The 16197-nt window shown below is 37.3% G+C and overlaps 1 protein-coding gene across 1 annotated transcript; it reads left to right on the top strand.

Moving 5' to 3' along the window:
- The first annotated feature begins 1284 nt into the window (after positions 1 to 1284).
- On the top strand, positions 1285 to 4890 carry LOC145643054 (uncharacterized). Its single transcript, XM_081694215.1, has 4 exons — positions 1285 to 2419; positions 2888 to 3165; positions 3391 to 3495; positions 4144 to 4890. Exons 1-4 carry the CDS (start codon positions 1285 to 1287, stop codon positions 4888 to 4890), a joined length of 2265 nt encoding a protein of 754 aa, XP_081550341.1.
- Positions 4891 to 16197: the final 11307 nt, after the last annotated feature.

Here is a 16197-nt window from a genome sequence, read left to right as displayed (position 1 = left end):
TATTTTAATTATTGGCAAGTATAATATGTGATATTATTATGTGGCATTTTTATATATATGATATATTATTGCTATAAATGACTAGTATGGCCCTAGATTTAAATTATAAATACGATCTGCGTATCGTTATGTATTTTTGTAATTTAAATACGATCTGCATATCGTTAAGTATTTTTGTAATTTTATTTAATTAAGAATTAGTTTAATTATTTAAATTCTTAATTAATCCAAAGAAGAGCCCAGATGAGAAGGCCCATGATGAAGGTGGATGAAGATCCATGAAGAGTCCAAGGAAGTGCCCTTTCAGGCTTAGTTCTTAGGATTAGGGGCCATACTAGCTCATATTTAATTTTGCATTTTATTATTATTCTTAAAATGCTTATAAGTTTATTGTATGTATGTTATCAATGCGCTAGAGTTCACTAATTAATAACGACATAATAAACTTAGGTCCTGCAAATATTGAGGTTTGCTTTTCCAAATATAAAGTACTTATTAACCCTTAATTAATAGTAATAGGTCACGCCTCCGTAGGGTATTGTTATTAATTTTGGGAGGTGAGGTGAAATTGCGAATTTTGCACACTTAATTTGGTTAACCTCAACAAAATCATCAAAAGCGTTTTGGATTTTGAAGCAAAGGGACAGTTAAGCATGAGATGTTTTTCTGTCTAACCAAGAATTACAAATGTTGTAATTAGTAAAGAGTTTACTTACCTTGAAAATGTAATTTTAAGAAAAGGCCTCCGTCTGCTTAACGTTGCATGTTGATAGGATCTTGGAATCACTTATTCAAATAGGGACATTAAAATTGGATAGAGTGCTAAGTAACCTAGAAACTATTGCTTTTTAGGTGCTTTTATAAACATAAATTGAACTTTGCCTTTTTCTGTCTGTAGATATCATGACTAATAACAACAACAACTTGATTTTTAGCGTTCGTCCCTTCCTTGAGAAGGATAGGTTGAACAGAGAAAACTTCATCAATTGGAAAAAGAACCCTAAGACTTCTTTTAAAGTCGGAGGGTAAAGAGGATGTCTTAGAAAACCCACTTCCAGTAGTGACTAATGAATCATCTGATGCTGATATAAACGTCGTGCTAAGCAGGCTAATGATAGGTCTACTCCAATCACTTGCTTCATGGTGGCGGCTATGGAACCGGACCTCCAAAGAAGGTTTGAGACCAAAGATGCTTACACCATTATGCAAGAGCTTAAGGCCATGTTTCAGAAATAGGCCAGGATTGAGAGATATGAGATTAATAAGGAGATTTTGGAATGCAAGATGGAAAATGGTGAATCTGTTCGCCAACATGCTTTCAAAATGATGGGTCTTTTTGAAAGCATGGAACGTCTTGGATTCCCTTATAGCCAACAGTTGGCTACTGATATCATTCTCCATTCATTGCCTGACAACTTAAATCAGTTTAGGAAGACTTTCAACATGAATGAGTCTGAAAAGACTTTGACTCAATTGCATGAGATGCTTGTTAATGCTGAAAGGAACATTCCCAAAGAACCAAAGAAAGAGGTTTTGATGGTTCAAAAGGGAGAGGGTTTCAAAAAGAAGGGGGCAGGCAAGAAAAACAAAGGCAAGCAAGTTGTCAAAAATTCTGAAAAGCCTAAGCAGACCGCTAAACCAAAAGTTGCTGCGGAAAGAAAATGTTTCTACTGTGAAAAGATAGGTCACTGGAAGAGAAACTGCCCCAAGTACTTGGAGGATAAGAAGTCAGGTGCTTCTACTTCAGGTATTTATGTTATAGAAGTTAATTTGACTTCTACTTATTTATGGGTATTTGATACCGGTTGTGGTTCTCACATAGTTAATGATGTGCAGGGACTAAAAAGAAGTAGAAAACTAGCAAAAGGCGAGGTGGAGCTTTGCGTCGAAAATGGAGCAAGAGTTGCTGCACTTGCCATCGGAAGTTATAATCTGCATTTACCGTCTGGATTAATTTTAGAACTTAATAATTGTTATCTCGTTCCGTCAATTACTAAGAACATTATTTTTGTTTCTGTTTTGGATCATGAAGGTTTTTGTTTTGAGATTAAGAACAAATGTTGTTCCATTTCTTACAATAACATGTTCTATGCTAGTGCAAAATTGATTAATGGCTTATATGTACTTGATAGGACAGTACAAGTCTATAACATAAATAGCAAGAAACAAAAGTCGAATGATTTAAACCCAACATATCTATGGCATTGCCGGATGGGTCATATAAACCAAAAGCGCATCCAAAAATTACGAAAGGATGGAATCCTTACATCATTCGATTATGAATCATTTGATGTATGTGAATCATGCTTGCTGGGGAAAATGACAAAGTCACCTTTTACTGGAAAGGGTGAAAGAGCCAATGATCTCTTGGAACTTATACATACAGATGTTTGTGGGTCTATGAGTTCAAAGGCAAGAGGTGGGTTTAGTTACTTTATCACTTTTACTGATGATTTAAGTCGATATGGGTATATCTACTTAATGAAGCATAAGTCGGAATCATTTGAAAAGTTCAAAGAATTCCAAAATGAAGTACAGAATCAACTTGGTAAAACAATAAAAACATTACGATCCGATCGTGGTGGCGAATATTTGACCCAAGAATTCGATGATCATCTAAAGGATTGTGGAATAATTTCACAGTTGACTCCACCAGGGACGCCACAGTTAAACGGTGTGTCTGAAAGGAGGAATCAAACTTTACTGGATATGGTTTAATCAATGATGAGTCTTGCTGATCTTCCAATTTCTTTTTGGGGATATGCTCTAGAAACAGCTGCACACACACTAAATAGAAGCCCGTCAAAGGCTGTAGAAAAGACTCCATATGAGATGTGGAATGGAAAAGTTCCAAACTTATCTTTTCTTAAAATCTGGGGTTGTGAAGTCTATGTAAAACGTATACTGTCAGACAAACTTGCACCCAAATCAGATAAATGTCTCTTTGTGGGATACCCAAAGGAGACAAGGGGTTACTACTTCTATAACCGTCAACAGAACAAAGTGTTTGTTGCTCGTGATGGTGTCTTTCTTGAAAAGGAGTTTATTTCCAGAAAGAAAAGTGGGAGTAAAATAGTTCTCGAAGAAATTCGAGATGAGCAACAAATGGATGTGGATCAAACCACATTAGAAGCGAGGGCGCATGACTCTGCTATGACAAGTCAGGTGTCGGAGCAAGCTAATTCATTAAGCGAAACTCCTGTCGTCCCACTTGAATCTAATTCATGCGAAAATCTTCAAGATGTTGAAGAGAATATTTCTATTGATGCTCAAGCCCCACGTAGGTCGAGTAGAACAAGGATCCCAAACAAGCAGTTGGTTGATTTCCTGTTAACAGAAGACTCTAAAATATTGATTTTGGAAAATTCTGAACCTACTAACTACAAACAGGCTTTGACGAGCCCAGACTCTGAGAAATGGCTTGAGGCCATGAAATCTGAAATGGACTCCATGTTTGAGAACAAAGTTTGGACCCTAGTCGACTTGCCTGATGGGGTAAAACCTATTGGATGCAAGTGGGTGTTCAAAATAAAAACAGACAAGAATGGAAATGTCTATATTTATAAAGAAAGACTGGTTGCAAAAGGATTTAAACAAATACATGGTATAGACTATGATGAAACCTTTTCTCCAGTGGCAAAGATTAAGTCAATTCGGATACTTTTGGCGATTGCTGCACATTACAATTATGAAATTTGGCAGATGGATGTCAAAACCACCTTCTTGAATGGGTTCTTGATGGAGGATGTGTACATGACACAACCTGAGGGTTTTGAGGATCCAGAAAATCCCAAAAGATTTTGCAAGCTTCAGAGATCCATTTATGGATTGAAGCAAGCGTCTCGGAGCTAGAATCTTTGATTTGATGAGGCAATCAAACAGTTTGGTTTTCTCAAGAGCGAAGAAGAATCTTGTGTTTACAAGAAATTTAGTGTGAGTAGCTTAGTCCTCTTGGTTTTGTATGTAAATGACATACTACTCATAGGAAATGACATACCAATGCTTGAGTCAGTCAAGGAATGGTTGAGAAGTTGTTTTTCCAGGAAAGACCTTGGAGAAGCTGAGTACATTTTGGGAATCAAAATCCATAGAGATAGGTCTCGAAGGATGCTTGGACTGAGACAAGAGACTTATATTGATAAGGTTCTTGCAAGGTTAAATATGGAAAACTCTAAGAGAGGATTCATTCCCATATCACATGGCATTTCGCTTAGCAAGAGTCAGTGCCCATCGGAGCCTGATGAGTTGAAGCGAATGAGTAGCATACCTTACGCCTCGGCTATAGGTTCTATCATGTATGCCATGATATGCACTCGACCGGATGTTGCATTTGCTCTGAGCTTATGTAGCAGATTCCAAGCAAATCCAGATGAAGCACACTGGACTACGGCTAAGAACATCCTAAAGTACTTGAGAAGGACTAAAGGAATGTTTTTGGTCTATGGAGGAGTAGATGAGTTGGTTGTTAAAGGTTATACTGATGCAAGTTTTCAAACCGACAGAGATGATTACAGCTCGCAATCAGGGTACATCTTTTGTCTGAATGGAGGAGCACAGAGCTGGAAGAGTTCAAAGCAAGGCACTGTAGCAGACTCTACGACAGAATCAGAATATTTAGCAGTGGTAGAAGCAGCTAAGGAAGCTGTTTGGATAAAGAAGTTCCTAACAGAGCTAGGGATCGTACCTAGTGTTCTAGAAGGAATTGAGTTGTTTTGTGATAATAATGGAGCTATTGCGCAAGCAAAAGAACCAAGATCAAACGACAAATCCAAGCATGTAATGAGGAAATATTACCTCACTCGCGAGATTGTAGACAGGAATGATGTCAAGATCTGCAAAGTTCACACAAATGAGAATGTTGTTGATCCACTCACTAAACCTCTCCCTTAACCCAAGCATGAACGTCACGCTAGGGTTGTAGGGTTGAAGCAAGTGTTAGAATGGCTTTAAATTGTTTTTGTTTAGAGAAACTTGTTACAAGATAAAGACATGATTTTCATGTTTTATGTTTATATAGTATGAAATTTTTCATCTTATTTAATTTTGATTTAGTATTAAATAAAATGTCCAACATATTTATTGAATTTAATGGGCTTGTCAAATACGTGATTTGATGAATGAAACCCCATACTGAACTGAATTCATAAAATATTTAAGTTCCTAATCTGAGTTGTTAATTTGGACATAAATGACTCAATAAAAGGATTAGCATATAAGATTGATTGATGGTGTCGTTTCATGCGCTATGGAAACATGGAGATGTTTAGTCAATCATATGGATATGTATAGTCGATACATGATCGAACAGACCTACTTAGAAGTTCTAAAACTTCGCAAATTATATTAGCGGATTCCTTAGACATGAGTGGAACACTACTCAATTCAATGATTAGTGTAACCTTGATGTTGTCAAACGTCATGCCGTAAAAGGGGACTATAAAGGCGACACTCGGGATGTGCTAAAACTTGAGTGGGAGTTTTGGTTGGCACAAGATTGAATAGGTCCTCCTATGTTAGATAGGATGGGTGTCTTGGCCTCTTGAAGAGTAAGAATTGAAAATGCATGGCCGTGCTCAAATGGATCATAAGATGATCATTAGTTTAGCAATTCAAACTCAGATTTCAAGAAATAATTTGAACGCTGGTATGGATAACATAGAGATGTGATCATACTATCAAATTAGACACTAAGAGACTTAAGGAATTTGAATATTGCATACTTGTCTCGGACAAGTGGGAGATTGAAGGAAATGTATCCTCGACTTTAGTGCAATTACTTAATATAATTATGGATCGTATTATGGAGATAGTAATTCGTTTATTTGGGTCGTCTAAACGTCTTGCTAGAGAATGCTATAGAACTTTGGGTTCGTAAGTAACAAACCCGAAGCCCGCCTAAACGGATCCTACAAGGTCACACATTAGGATTGGATCAATAAAGAAACCCGAAGCCCAAAGTGGGACTTAGGGTGACCGGCCAAAAAGGGAAAGGGGAGAGAAAAACCTAACCTAATTAATAATTATATGATTATATATTAATTAGTTAGGGATAATTAATACATACAGTATTCAGTTTTCTGAAAAACAACGTAAGTTTTCTCTCAATACTTTCTCTCTAAAATTGGTTCTCAACTCCAAGAAAGGTGAAAGGTTTTTCCCGTCCAACTAGCATTGGTGGAGTGTTGATTCAATCCGGTGGACCAAATAGAGGATTTTCAATTGAGGCTTTATCTCCGGTAGAGAAGAAGATTGCTAAGAGGATTCACGCTTCAAAGGTTAATTCTAAACTATTATGTGATCTTTATCTGTATATGCATGAGATCATGTTTAGGCGCGTATGAATGTGATTCATGAAATTCCGCTTAGAGTACCTAAAACCCTACAATTTTTAGTATTGTACTCCGTACTATGTAAAGTTGTCTCAAGAACTAAAGCACAAAAGAAGTATAAGAAGCACGTTGTATATCATTTAACATTTTGAACAATGATTCAATGAAGCATTAAAATTTAATTTTGACTGTTCAAGCTTTCATATATTTTTTTGGACGTAGGAACAAATCTATAAGTTAGTTTATAAAATAATAATGTATACTATACCCATGTTAATGCATGAATGATGACATTTTTTTAAAAGGCAAATGATATAGAATGTTTTCCTCAAACAAAAAAAAATGATAAAGAATGTTACTCCATTTATACATACAACCATGAATACAGTATATTTATAAGAAAATAAAAATAGAAAGATAAAGAATAACTATGAATTATGGTGTGTTCCATTCACATGATTTATACTTATATGATCTTATCAGAACTTATCTAAACTTATCTAAATTTGTTAAAACTTACTCCGCATTAAAACTTCTTTTTTTTAAAAAAAAAACATATAAAAAATTATTTTAGTTGTAATTTGAACTTGGAAACTCTTATCAAAACTTTTTTTTTCCTAAACTGAACTTATTGTCAAAACTTATGGCCTATTCTCATACGATTATTTTCAATTCAGCTCTAATAAGCTCAGTTCAGTTCAGCTCCTAATTTCCTTCTCTTATAAAATATTCATTTCAGTTCAGTTCAGTTTAATTCAGCTCTAATAAGTTCAGTTCATCATTTCAGATGAGTTCAGTCAATGAGAACAGGCTCTTATTAAATCTAAATAAGTCAAAATGAGGTGAACATAACAAACTCTTAATTATACCATTTCTGTAGACACCCATTTGTGTCTCCCCAAAACCAAACCCAGTGATGAGTACCTTTCACGCCGAACCATAATCGAATGAAGTAAAAGTGTGGAAAGTTTAGTGTTGCGGATAGTTTTAATTTCTTTTCTCTTCTCTCTGTTTTTGCAAACTTATTTTTAGAAAACATCCAATCCAGTTTGGTTGGTCCATGATATAGGTCCAATAGTAGTGTAGTTGGATGGGGCTTAAAAAGAGCTTCCCAACGATATATTATAAGCCCAATTCCGATGAATATTGAGGAAGTTATGGCCAATTTACTGAACTAGGCCCGGTTTGAGCCTTATATACGGCCCAATGATCTAGAGGAGGGCCTAATATAGATTTATCATTCCTAATGTAATTAGGAATGGTATTAGTCTTCTAGATTCTTCTAGAAGGTTCCTTTCATTCCTAATTCAATTAGCATTGATAAATTGACTTTTGTTGACTTTTTAGAGTTTTAATTAAAATCAAAGAGTATTTTTGAGGGAAATACGATTTTATCCTCCTGTACGGCAATTTTTTATCTGATTTTAAGAAAACGCGTAATTTCCAGATCAGCGCCAAACGCCAGCTGTAGCGCCTGGCGCTACGCTTGGCGCCTGGCGCTAATGTTGGCGCCTGGCACCAACACCCAGCGTTGGCACTGGTTCGGTTTTTTGTGCGCCAGACTCTGTTTTTGATATTTTATCTTTTTGGCTGATTTTCTCTATAAATAACGTCGTAAAAAAAAACAAGTATTCACCTACAACCAGTTTTCATTCATCAATTCTCTCTCATTCTCTTTATTCATTCACCAGTTCTCATCAAGATTCTCTTGATTACTCTCTCTCTCTCTCTCTCTCTTTTCTAAACTAGCTTTCACATACAAAATTCCGCATTCATTAGATCTAGATACACCTAGCCATATTCGAAGTTGCCTTCACCCTAGATGTGAAAGGTTTAATTTATGAGAGTTTGGTCGCAAATCTCTCTTCCATTATTTAATTTAATTGTTTGTTTATTATTTTCCTTAAAGTTACTAACGTGTGTATTTTGTTATTAGAAAGAGGTACGAGGCATCCAAGTAAGTGCTTTAATGGTTTAATTGATGTTGTGATGTAGAATTCATGCTTAGATTGTTATTTTGATTCCTAGTATCATGTCTAGGGTAACTTTAATATCAAGTATGATTAAAAGTACGATGCCTTCTATTCTCTTTCTAATATTTATGATTGTTAGTATCATGTTAGGGTTAAAGATTTGATTTTTATTGCTTAGTGACATACTAGGGTTTGTTATTAATCTTGTTAGTATCATGCCTAGGATCTTGCTATTATTATTATTATGCTTTAACATGAACCTGTTTACTTCTATGACTATGATTATGATAATTGTTATAATTATTATTATTTTAATTTGATTATTATTATGTTGCTTGATATTTATTGTTATTGCTTGATCACGCCTTTTTATGCATGCTTAAAGGGAATTGGTACTTGTAATCACGCTTAATAAGATATTAATAATCTTGTTTAGGGTTAATATGATTATAATTCAAGTGATCGCCAATAATAGATTTATTTGTGCATTAAATTCAACCAACATAGATATACAGGTTTAGGGTTAATCCTATTGTTTGCATGTTAGTCAGAAAGCGCACATGAATACGATCAGAATAAAGTAGAGGCCTATTATTAGGGCAGGTTCAATCTCTTTTAGGTTGGATTTGTACCTTCATCCCCGAACCCTTATTTGGTTCAAGACCTTATGGAGTTGACGATCTCTTGGATCGATAACGAGTGTAACCTTCACCCTGTGAACGGTTTACAAGTTCCTAAAACTTGTTGGCGACTCTTTTGCTCTATCTTCTTCCCTTTTGGACGCCACCGTACTTTAGTGTATGATCACAGTGGGGTTCAAGCTAGGGATTAACGCTTGAATTATTCCCTATAGTTTTTGGCGACTCCACTGGGGAGGATTTCTATTTTAATTCCTGAATTTGTTTCGTCAATGATTTAGAATGAGTGGATGAGACTCGAAACGTTCTAAGTATTTCATGTGCGTAATTTTGATTAACATTATTGTCATATGCATAAAAAAGATATCATTGGAAAGACCATCCGTAATGAGTTAAAAACATAGGATTTTACACGTAGGAAATTTGAGAAATATCTTTCACAACTAGGACCGAAATAACACTGCGAGAAACTGGAAAATTTTATCGAGCACAGAAAGCTGCTGAGGCATGTAGGAATTAGCGCCAGAGGCCAGAGCATTGGCGCCATACTTTTTACTGTAGCGCCAGACGCCAGCATTGGCGCCAGGCGCTATAGCTAAAACCTGGCGCCAGTCTCTGTTTGCTGACGCCAAATTCCTCCAATACCGAGCCAGAAATATGAGTTCTAATTTCGACCAGTTTTTCTTATTGTTTGCTCGATCTTACTTCCTGATTGAGTTTTTCTCACTTTTCTGAAACCCATATGTGTTCTACATATGGACATAACCCTCTGGGAATTCATGCTCCATCTACCTGATTGAACGCTCTGAGCAACAAAGGGTACATCCGAGATTGTTGAATTCACCAAACCATGGAAGCGAGTTTTTCTAAAATTCGCGGTATCCCATCCTCTCGGCCAACCCTTCACGGTTAGGCTTCCGCGCGGTGCATCCGGACAATTAACCATGGACCCTCTATTGACTAAACCATATCCCGAACTTTAGAGAACTAGAGCCATGGTTAGGTTGCAAACTCATTGCATCATATTGTGCCTACTTGACTAATTGTGCATTATTTGTTGTGCATATATATATATATATGTTTTCTTAACCGTTTGTTTGACTTGTGTTGAGATTAAATAAATTAATGACTTAAAGAACTTTGCCTAATAAATTAATTAATTAATTAATTGAGTCTAGACACTAAGTCACATAGTCTAGCCACATGGTCATGACACGAGTCTTAACATATCACCTACACTCACTAGTCTTAGCACACACTTCGAGTATGTATCACCATGACCATGTCTTAGGTCCATGCATGAGTCGGTCTTTCCGTCATTTGAGTTGGGGGTATATTCTATTCCTAATTCTCCATATCCCTCCATCTACATCATTTTTTCTTCACATTCTATTCCAATCTTTCTTCACTTCCTCCATCCATTGCATGTTGAATAAAGTTTGAGTCAAATAATTAACAATCAATATCCCCGAATTCCTTTTCCACAGTACTTGGTCGAGGAGAGAGGGGCGAGTAATCAAGGACAACCTCTTTATTCAAGTCTTACTTTTTGATAAACCAATTCGTCAAAAGAGGAAGGCTAAAAAGATAATGGCAAGTCAAGAAGAAGTCAATGAGCTTAGGAACCAATTGGTTACCGTGACTGAGACACTGAAGCTCCTCACACTTAAGATTGATGATCCCGTGAAGCAACAACAGATGGACCTCATGCAAGAGAGTCTAAGCAAGCTATCTAGTGACTATAAATTTCAGGGCATGAGTTCACAAGGGGTCTCGCTGGACAAGGAACTTCTTCCGCATAAGTTCAACGCCACTGACATCCCAAAATTCAAAGCAACAGATAGCCCTTACTTCCATCTATGAGCTTTCGAAACTATAATGAGTATTAAGAGTATCGATAAGAAGGTTTTCCCCTCTCTGTTCTCTCTATCTCTTGAAATCGTTTGCCAACAATGGTACTTCTCCCTTGACAAAGAGAAAACCTCTACCTGGGAATCGATAGTAAACGCTTTCATTGATAGGTACAAGTGCAATATTCAAGTTGAAACCGACTATAGACAACTTGAGATGTTAAGGCAAAAAGAGAATGAAGGCTTTACTTCTTTCTTTAATAAATGGAGGGAAACTTCCGCTAAGATGATTGAGGTGCCCACTGAAAAAGAATCTGTGAGGATGTTTATCAAGAATCTCCAAGAGAAGTATTCGAAGCATTTAAAATATCAACACAATCTGAATACTTTCAAGGCCGTTTATGACATCGGAATTGAAATCGAAGATGACCTCGCAAAGCAAAAAGCTACTAACAATAGTAACCACGGTGGCTGGAAAGGAAAGAAGAACGACAATCCTTCTTCTTCCGGAAACACCTACTCTAGTAATATTGTTGGTACTTTCGACCTTAGTGAGATCCTAGCCATGGGTAACCGAAAGCAACCGAAAAGGGAATTTACCCCTATTGGAATTAGCTATGAAGATGCTTTCGATCGACTTCATGCCAAGGGAATCATTACTCCTATTGGACCTCTTCAAGATCCCCCGCCTGGGAAGAGAGTGCCTAGTTGGAATCCAAACGAACACTGCAAGTACCATCAAGGTAGGGGTCATGCTACTGAGAGCTGTTGGAAGCTAAAGGAGGATATCCAACATATGATTGATAATAACAAGCTTCCCATACCTCCAGTTAACAAGAAGAGCGAGTGATGATAAAGGAAACAACACAAGACAAGAGGCGATCTTCAACGACAAGATTTCGTGACCTCTTTTTTCTATTTCTTTTTTATTTACCCTTTCCCCAATAAGTCTAGCATAGGCACCTTTTTATTCTCCTTAGATTTATTCTGTAGGATCATTATATATTTTATTTTAATAAAATGAGCATTTATTTCCTTATATATGATCATTTCATTATATTGCATTAAAAAATAAAAATAAAATAAAATAAATCCATGTCGAACTAAGCACAAGGTATACCAATGATTTGAGGCACCCCTTGTAGCCACATTATATTACCTTTCACCCTTCAATTATATATCCTCTTTTTTTGATAAACCACTTTGAGCCTCGTCTAACGATAGACCCTTCATTTTTTCAACCCATATCTACCTAACCTTGGGATGGGATGATGTGCAACTTATGCAATCTCAAAAGGCTTGACTGAATTCAAAAGATTAAAATAGCAAAAATAAGCAAAAACAAAAAAAATAACAAAAGTGTACATAAGGGCAAGTGTTCCAATGTCTTTGATATGAAAATATCTTTGATATGAACACGTCTCAAATTGCGTCTCTTATCGAGTGCTCGGTACCGTGCCTGAGAAACATGAATGCCAAGTGATTGATAGACCGCATGATCGGGATTTCCCACACTTATAAAAATAAAATAGATGCTAAAGCAAAAGAGAAAAGAGAGCTAAAAAAGAGTAGAAACTCAAGCATAAAAATATAAAGATTCAAAAGCAAAGTTGCACACCTTGGGGGCTTATCTAGGGTCTTGAGCCTTTTTTCTTTAACCTTTAGCCTAACCACGTTACAACCCTTAAAAGACCTTTTTGAGGTATACATACTTGTGCGAGGTTCAGCTAGAGCTACGTTCGGCCTGATTCCTAACGGACACGTAGGCAACCTCACATTGAGGTGCGGCCGTAATAAAAATGCATTCATATTTACATTCACAATTGATCATATCAAGGGATCCCCTGTGCTCATCCCTATTCACTTAGAGCTAGACTTGGGGGCTTGATCCCTACATCATTAGCTTACCTAGCCTAAGAGTCACCACCATTTGACTCTTTTCAATAATATTTTCCCACACACTTAGCCTTTGCGGCCTAACTTTAGTGTCACTTTCACACAATGCACAAATACATGACCAAATATACTTCCCTTAGGAACCCTTTGTCATGGAATCTTAACACAACGTTGAAGCATGCCTTGTCATGTCAAAATCACTCATCAGTCATAATTGTCATTACATCGAAGTATGAAGTGCTTAGCCTCCGTGCCTAAGTTACCCAACTACTTTCATCATTGAGTCAACCATTGAGATAGCTTAGGATGGATTAATCCTTGCACCTTGAGAGATAGTATCAAACAACATTTGACTAAGCTCATTCAATATGCATCTTCAAAACTTCACTTCGATTTCTTTTCGCGTCTTTCTTTTTCGGGAGAAAGTCAGTACCCTCCACAAAAAAAATGACGGAAAATTTTTGCTCTTTTGCATTTTCGAGTCGCACGATCACATTACTATGCACACACGGGTCACGAGTCACACGTGTCATTTCACTTTGAGTCGAGTCAACCTCGAGTCAATCACAGAGAGTCAAGTTTATACCTTGAGTCGTGTCAAGTCAATGAGTCAAGCGACATTAAACCTTAGGTCAACCCTAAGATGATTAAAGAAATTGGCAAAGTTCTATGGTCAAAAATAAATACAGGTGCAGCAGAACAGGGAAGACCCTACTCCAGCGCCAGACGGAAACATCTAGCGTTTGGCAATAGCTGTTAGCGCCTGGCGCCAGATCCCAGTGTCTGGCGACAGAGTCAATTCTTGGCGTCAGAGATATTTCAGCAGCGACAGAGCTCGAAGCCTCTCAGAAATGAGATTTCGACCTCATACATTAATTTCGGGTTCCTTGGTACGCCAGTTAGCCCCTATAAGCAATTTGACATGATTAAGTAGTCGGTTTGATTACAGTCTAAGTGATCGACCTGACGAAAGATCGTTTCACTTAGCTTAAAGCGCCTAAGAATTGGCTCATCACGGACATAATGGTCCAACGGAAGCAAGTTCAAGCGAGCTTTAGAGATCGGCAAGCGTTGGTATTCGGAAATTTCTCTTCGGAATATTATCACAACAAACATTCAAGCATCAAAGCTCTTTTATTCAGAGACGCGTGGACATTTCATTCAAGCTCTATTGTCCAGAGACGCGTGGGCATATCAATCAAGCTCTTTTGTTCAGAGACGCGTGGACAATCCTTTCAAGCTCTTTTGTTCAGAGACGCGTGGACATTTCTTTCAAGCTCTTTTGCTCAGAGACGCGTGGGCATCCTACTTTCAAGCTCTTTTGTTCAGAGACGCGTGAACATTTCTCTCAAAAGCTCTTTGTTCAGAGACGCGTGGACATATCATCAAATCTCTTTGCTCCAGAGACGCGTGGGCATATTATTCAAGCTCTTTTGTTCAGAGACGCGTGGACATTCCTTTCAAAAGCTCTTTTGCTCCAGAGACGCGTGGGCATATCATCAAAACTCTATTGTTCAGAGACGCGTGAACATTTCTTCCATCAAGCTCTTTGTTCAGAGATGCGTGGGCATATCATCAAAGCTCTTTTGTTCAGAGACGCGTGGACATTTCCTACAAGCTCTTTTGCTCAGAGACGCGTGGGCATCCTATTATCAAGCTCTTCGTTCAGAGACGCATGGACACATCATTCAGAAGATCATATCAAAAAGAAGCTCTTTGTTCAGAGACGCGTGAACATATCAAAAAGAAGCTCTTTGTTCAAAGACGAGTGAACATCGAAACAACAAGGTGACGTTCCCTAGATTGAGGAGAGTTGTCACAAACAACTGAGGATTGTTTCAAGAGAAGCAATCTTCGATAGTATTCCCTTAGACGTGGAGTATTATCATAGCAGAAGAGGATTGTTTCAAGAGAAGCAATCTTCGATAGTATTCCCTTGGACGTGGAATATTATCAATGCGGAAGAGGATTGTTTCAAGTGAAGCAATCTTCGATAATATTCCCTTGCACGTGGAATATTATCAAAGCGGGGGAGGATCGTTTCAGGCGAAGCAGTCTTCCAAATTGGAAGCAGTTAAGAGCGTAGCAGTTTTCAAACAGGATGGCATTCTCTAGCTTGCAGGAGGTCATCAAAACAATCGGTTACTTTCAGAGACGTGTGCTCGACGGTGCAAGATACGCGTTTCTTAACTCTTTTATCTGTTTAACTAACGCTAGTTTGCAGGTATCGGCGTTACAAGAGTGGTTTAGGATCGCAGAACGTTCTGAATCATTCTCCGTCCCTATCGCTACTTTGACTTTTGTTTTCGAAACTTGCGTTTCTCCAAACTCAGTCAAAGTGGGGGCTTCTGTAGACACCCATTTGTGTCTCCCCAAAACCAAACCCAGTGATGAGTACCTTTCACGTCGAACCATAATCGAATGAAGTGAAAGTGTGGAAAGTTTAGTGTTGCGGATAGTATTAATTTCTTTTCTCTTCTCTCTGTTTTTGAAAATTTATTTTTAGAAAACAGCCAATCCAGTTTGGTTGGTCCATGATATGGGTCCAATAGTAGTGTAGTTGGATGGGGCTTGAAAAGAGCTTCCCGCAACGATATATTATAAACCCAATTTCGATGAATATTGAGGAAGTTATGGCCAATTTACTAAACTAGGTCCGGTTGAAGCCTTATATACGGCCCAATGATCTAGAGGAGGGCCTAATATAGATTTATCATTCCTAATGTAATTAGGAATGGTTTTAGTCTTCTAGATTCTTCTAGAAGGTTCCTTTCATTCCTAATTCAATTAGCATTTTGATAAATTGACTTTTGTTGACTTTTCAGAGTTTTAATTAAAATCAAAGAGTATTTTTGAGGGAAATACGATTTTACCCTCCTGTACGGCAATTTTTTATCTGATTTTAAGAAAACACGTAATTTTTCAGATCAACGCCAAACGCCAGCTGTAGCGCCTGGCACTACGCTTGGCTTTGGCGCCTGGCGCTTATGTTGGCACTGGTTCGATTTTTTGTGCGCCAGACTCTGTTTTTGATATTTTATCTTTTTGGCTGATTTTCTCTATAAATAACGTCGTAAAAAAACCAGTATTCACCTACAACCAGTTTTCATTCATCAATTCTCTCTCATTCTCTTTAATCATTCACCAATTCTCATCAAGATTCTCTTGATTACTCTCTCTCTCTCTTTTCTAAACTAGCTTTCACATACAAAATTCCGCATTCATTAGATCTAGATACACCTAGCCATATTCGAAGTTGCCTTCGCCCTAGACATGAAAGGTTTAATTTCTGAGGGTTTGGCCCCAAATCTCTCTTTCCATTATTTAATTTAATTGTTTGTTTATTATTTTCCTTGAAGTTACTAACGTGTGTATTTTGTTATTAGAAAGAGGTACGAGGCATCCAAGTAAGTGCTTTAATGGTTTAATTGATGTTGTGATGTAGAATTCATGCTTAGATTGTTATTTTGATTCCTAGTATCATGTCTAGGGTAACTTTAATATCAAGTAT

Source organism: Chenopodium album, chromosome 8, assembly GCF_948465745.1.
Source record: "Chenopodium album chromosome 8, dcCheAlbu1.1, whole genome shotgun sequence".
Classification (NCBI taxonomy): Eukaryota; Viridiplantae; Streptophyta; class Magnoliopsida; order Caryophyllales; family Amaranthaceae; genus Chenopodium; species Chenopodium album.
This window is presented reverse-complemented; position numbering and strand designations above follow the sequence as displayed.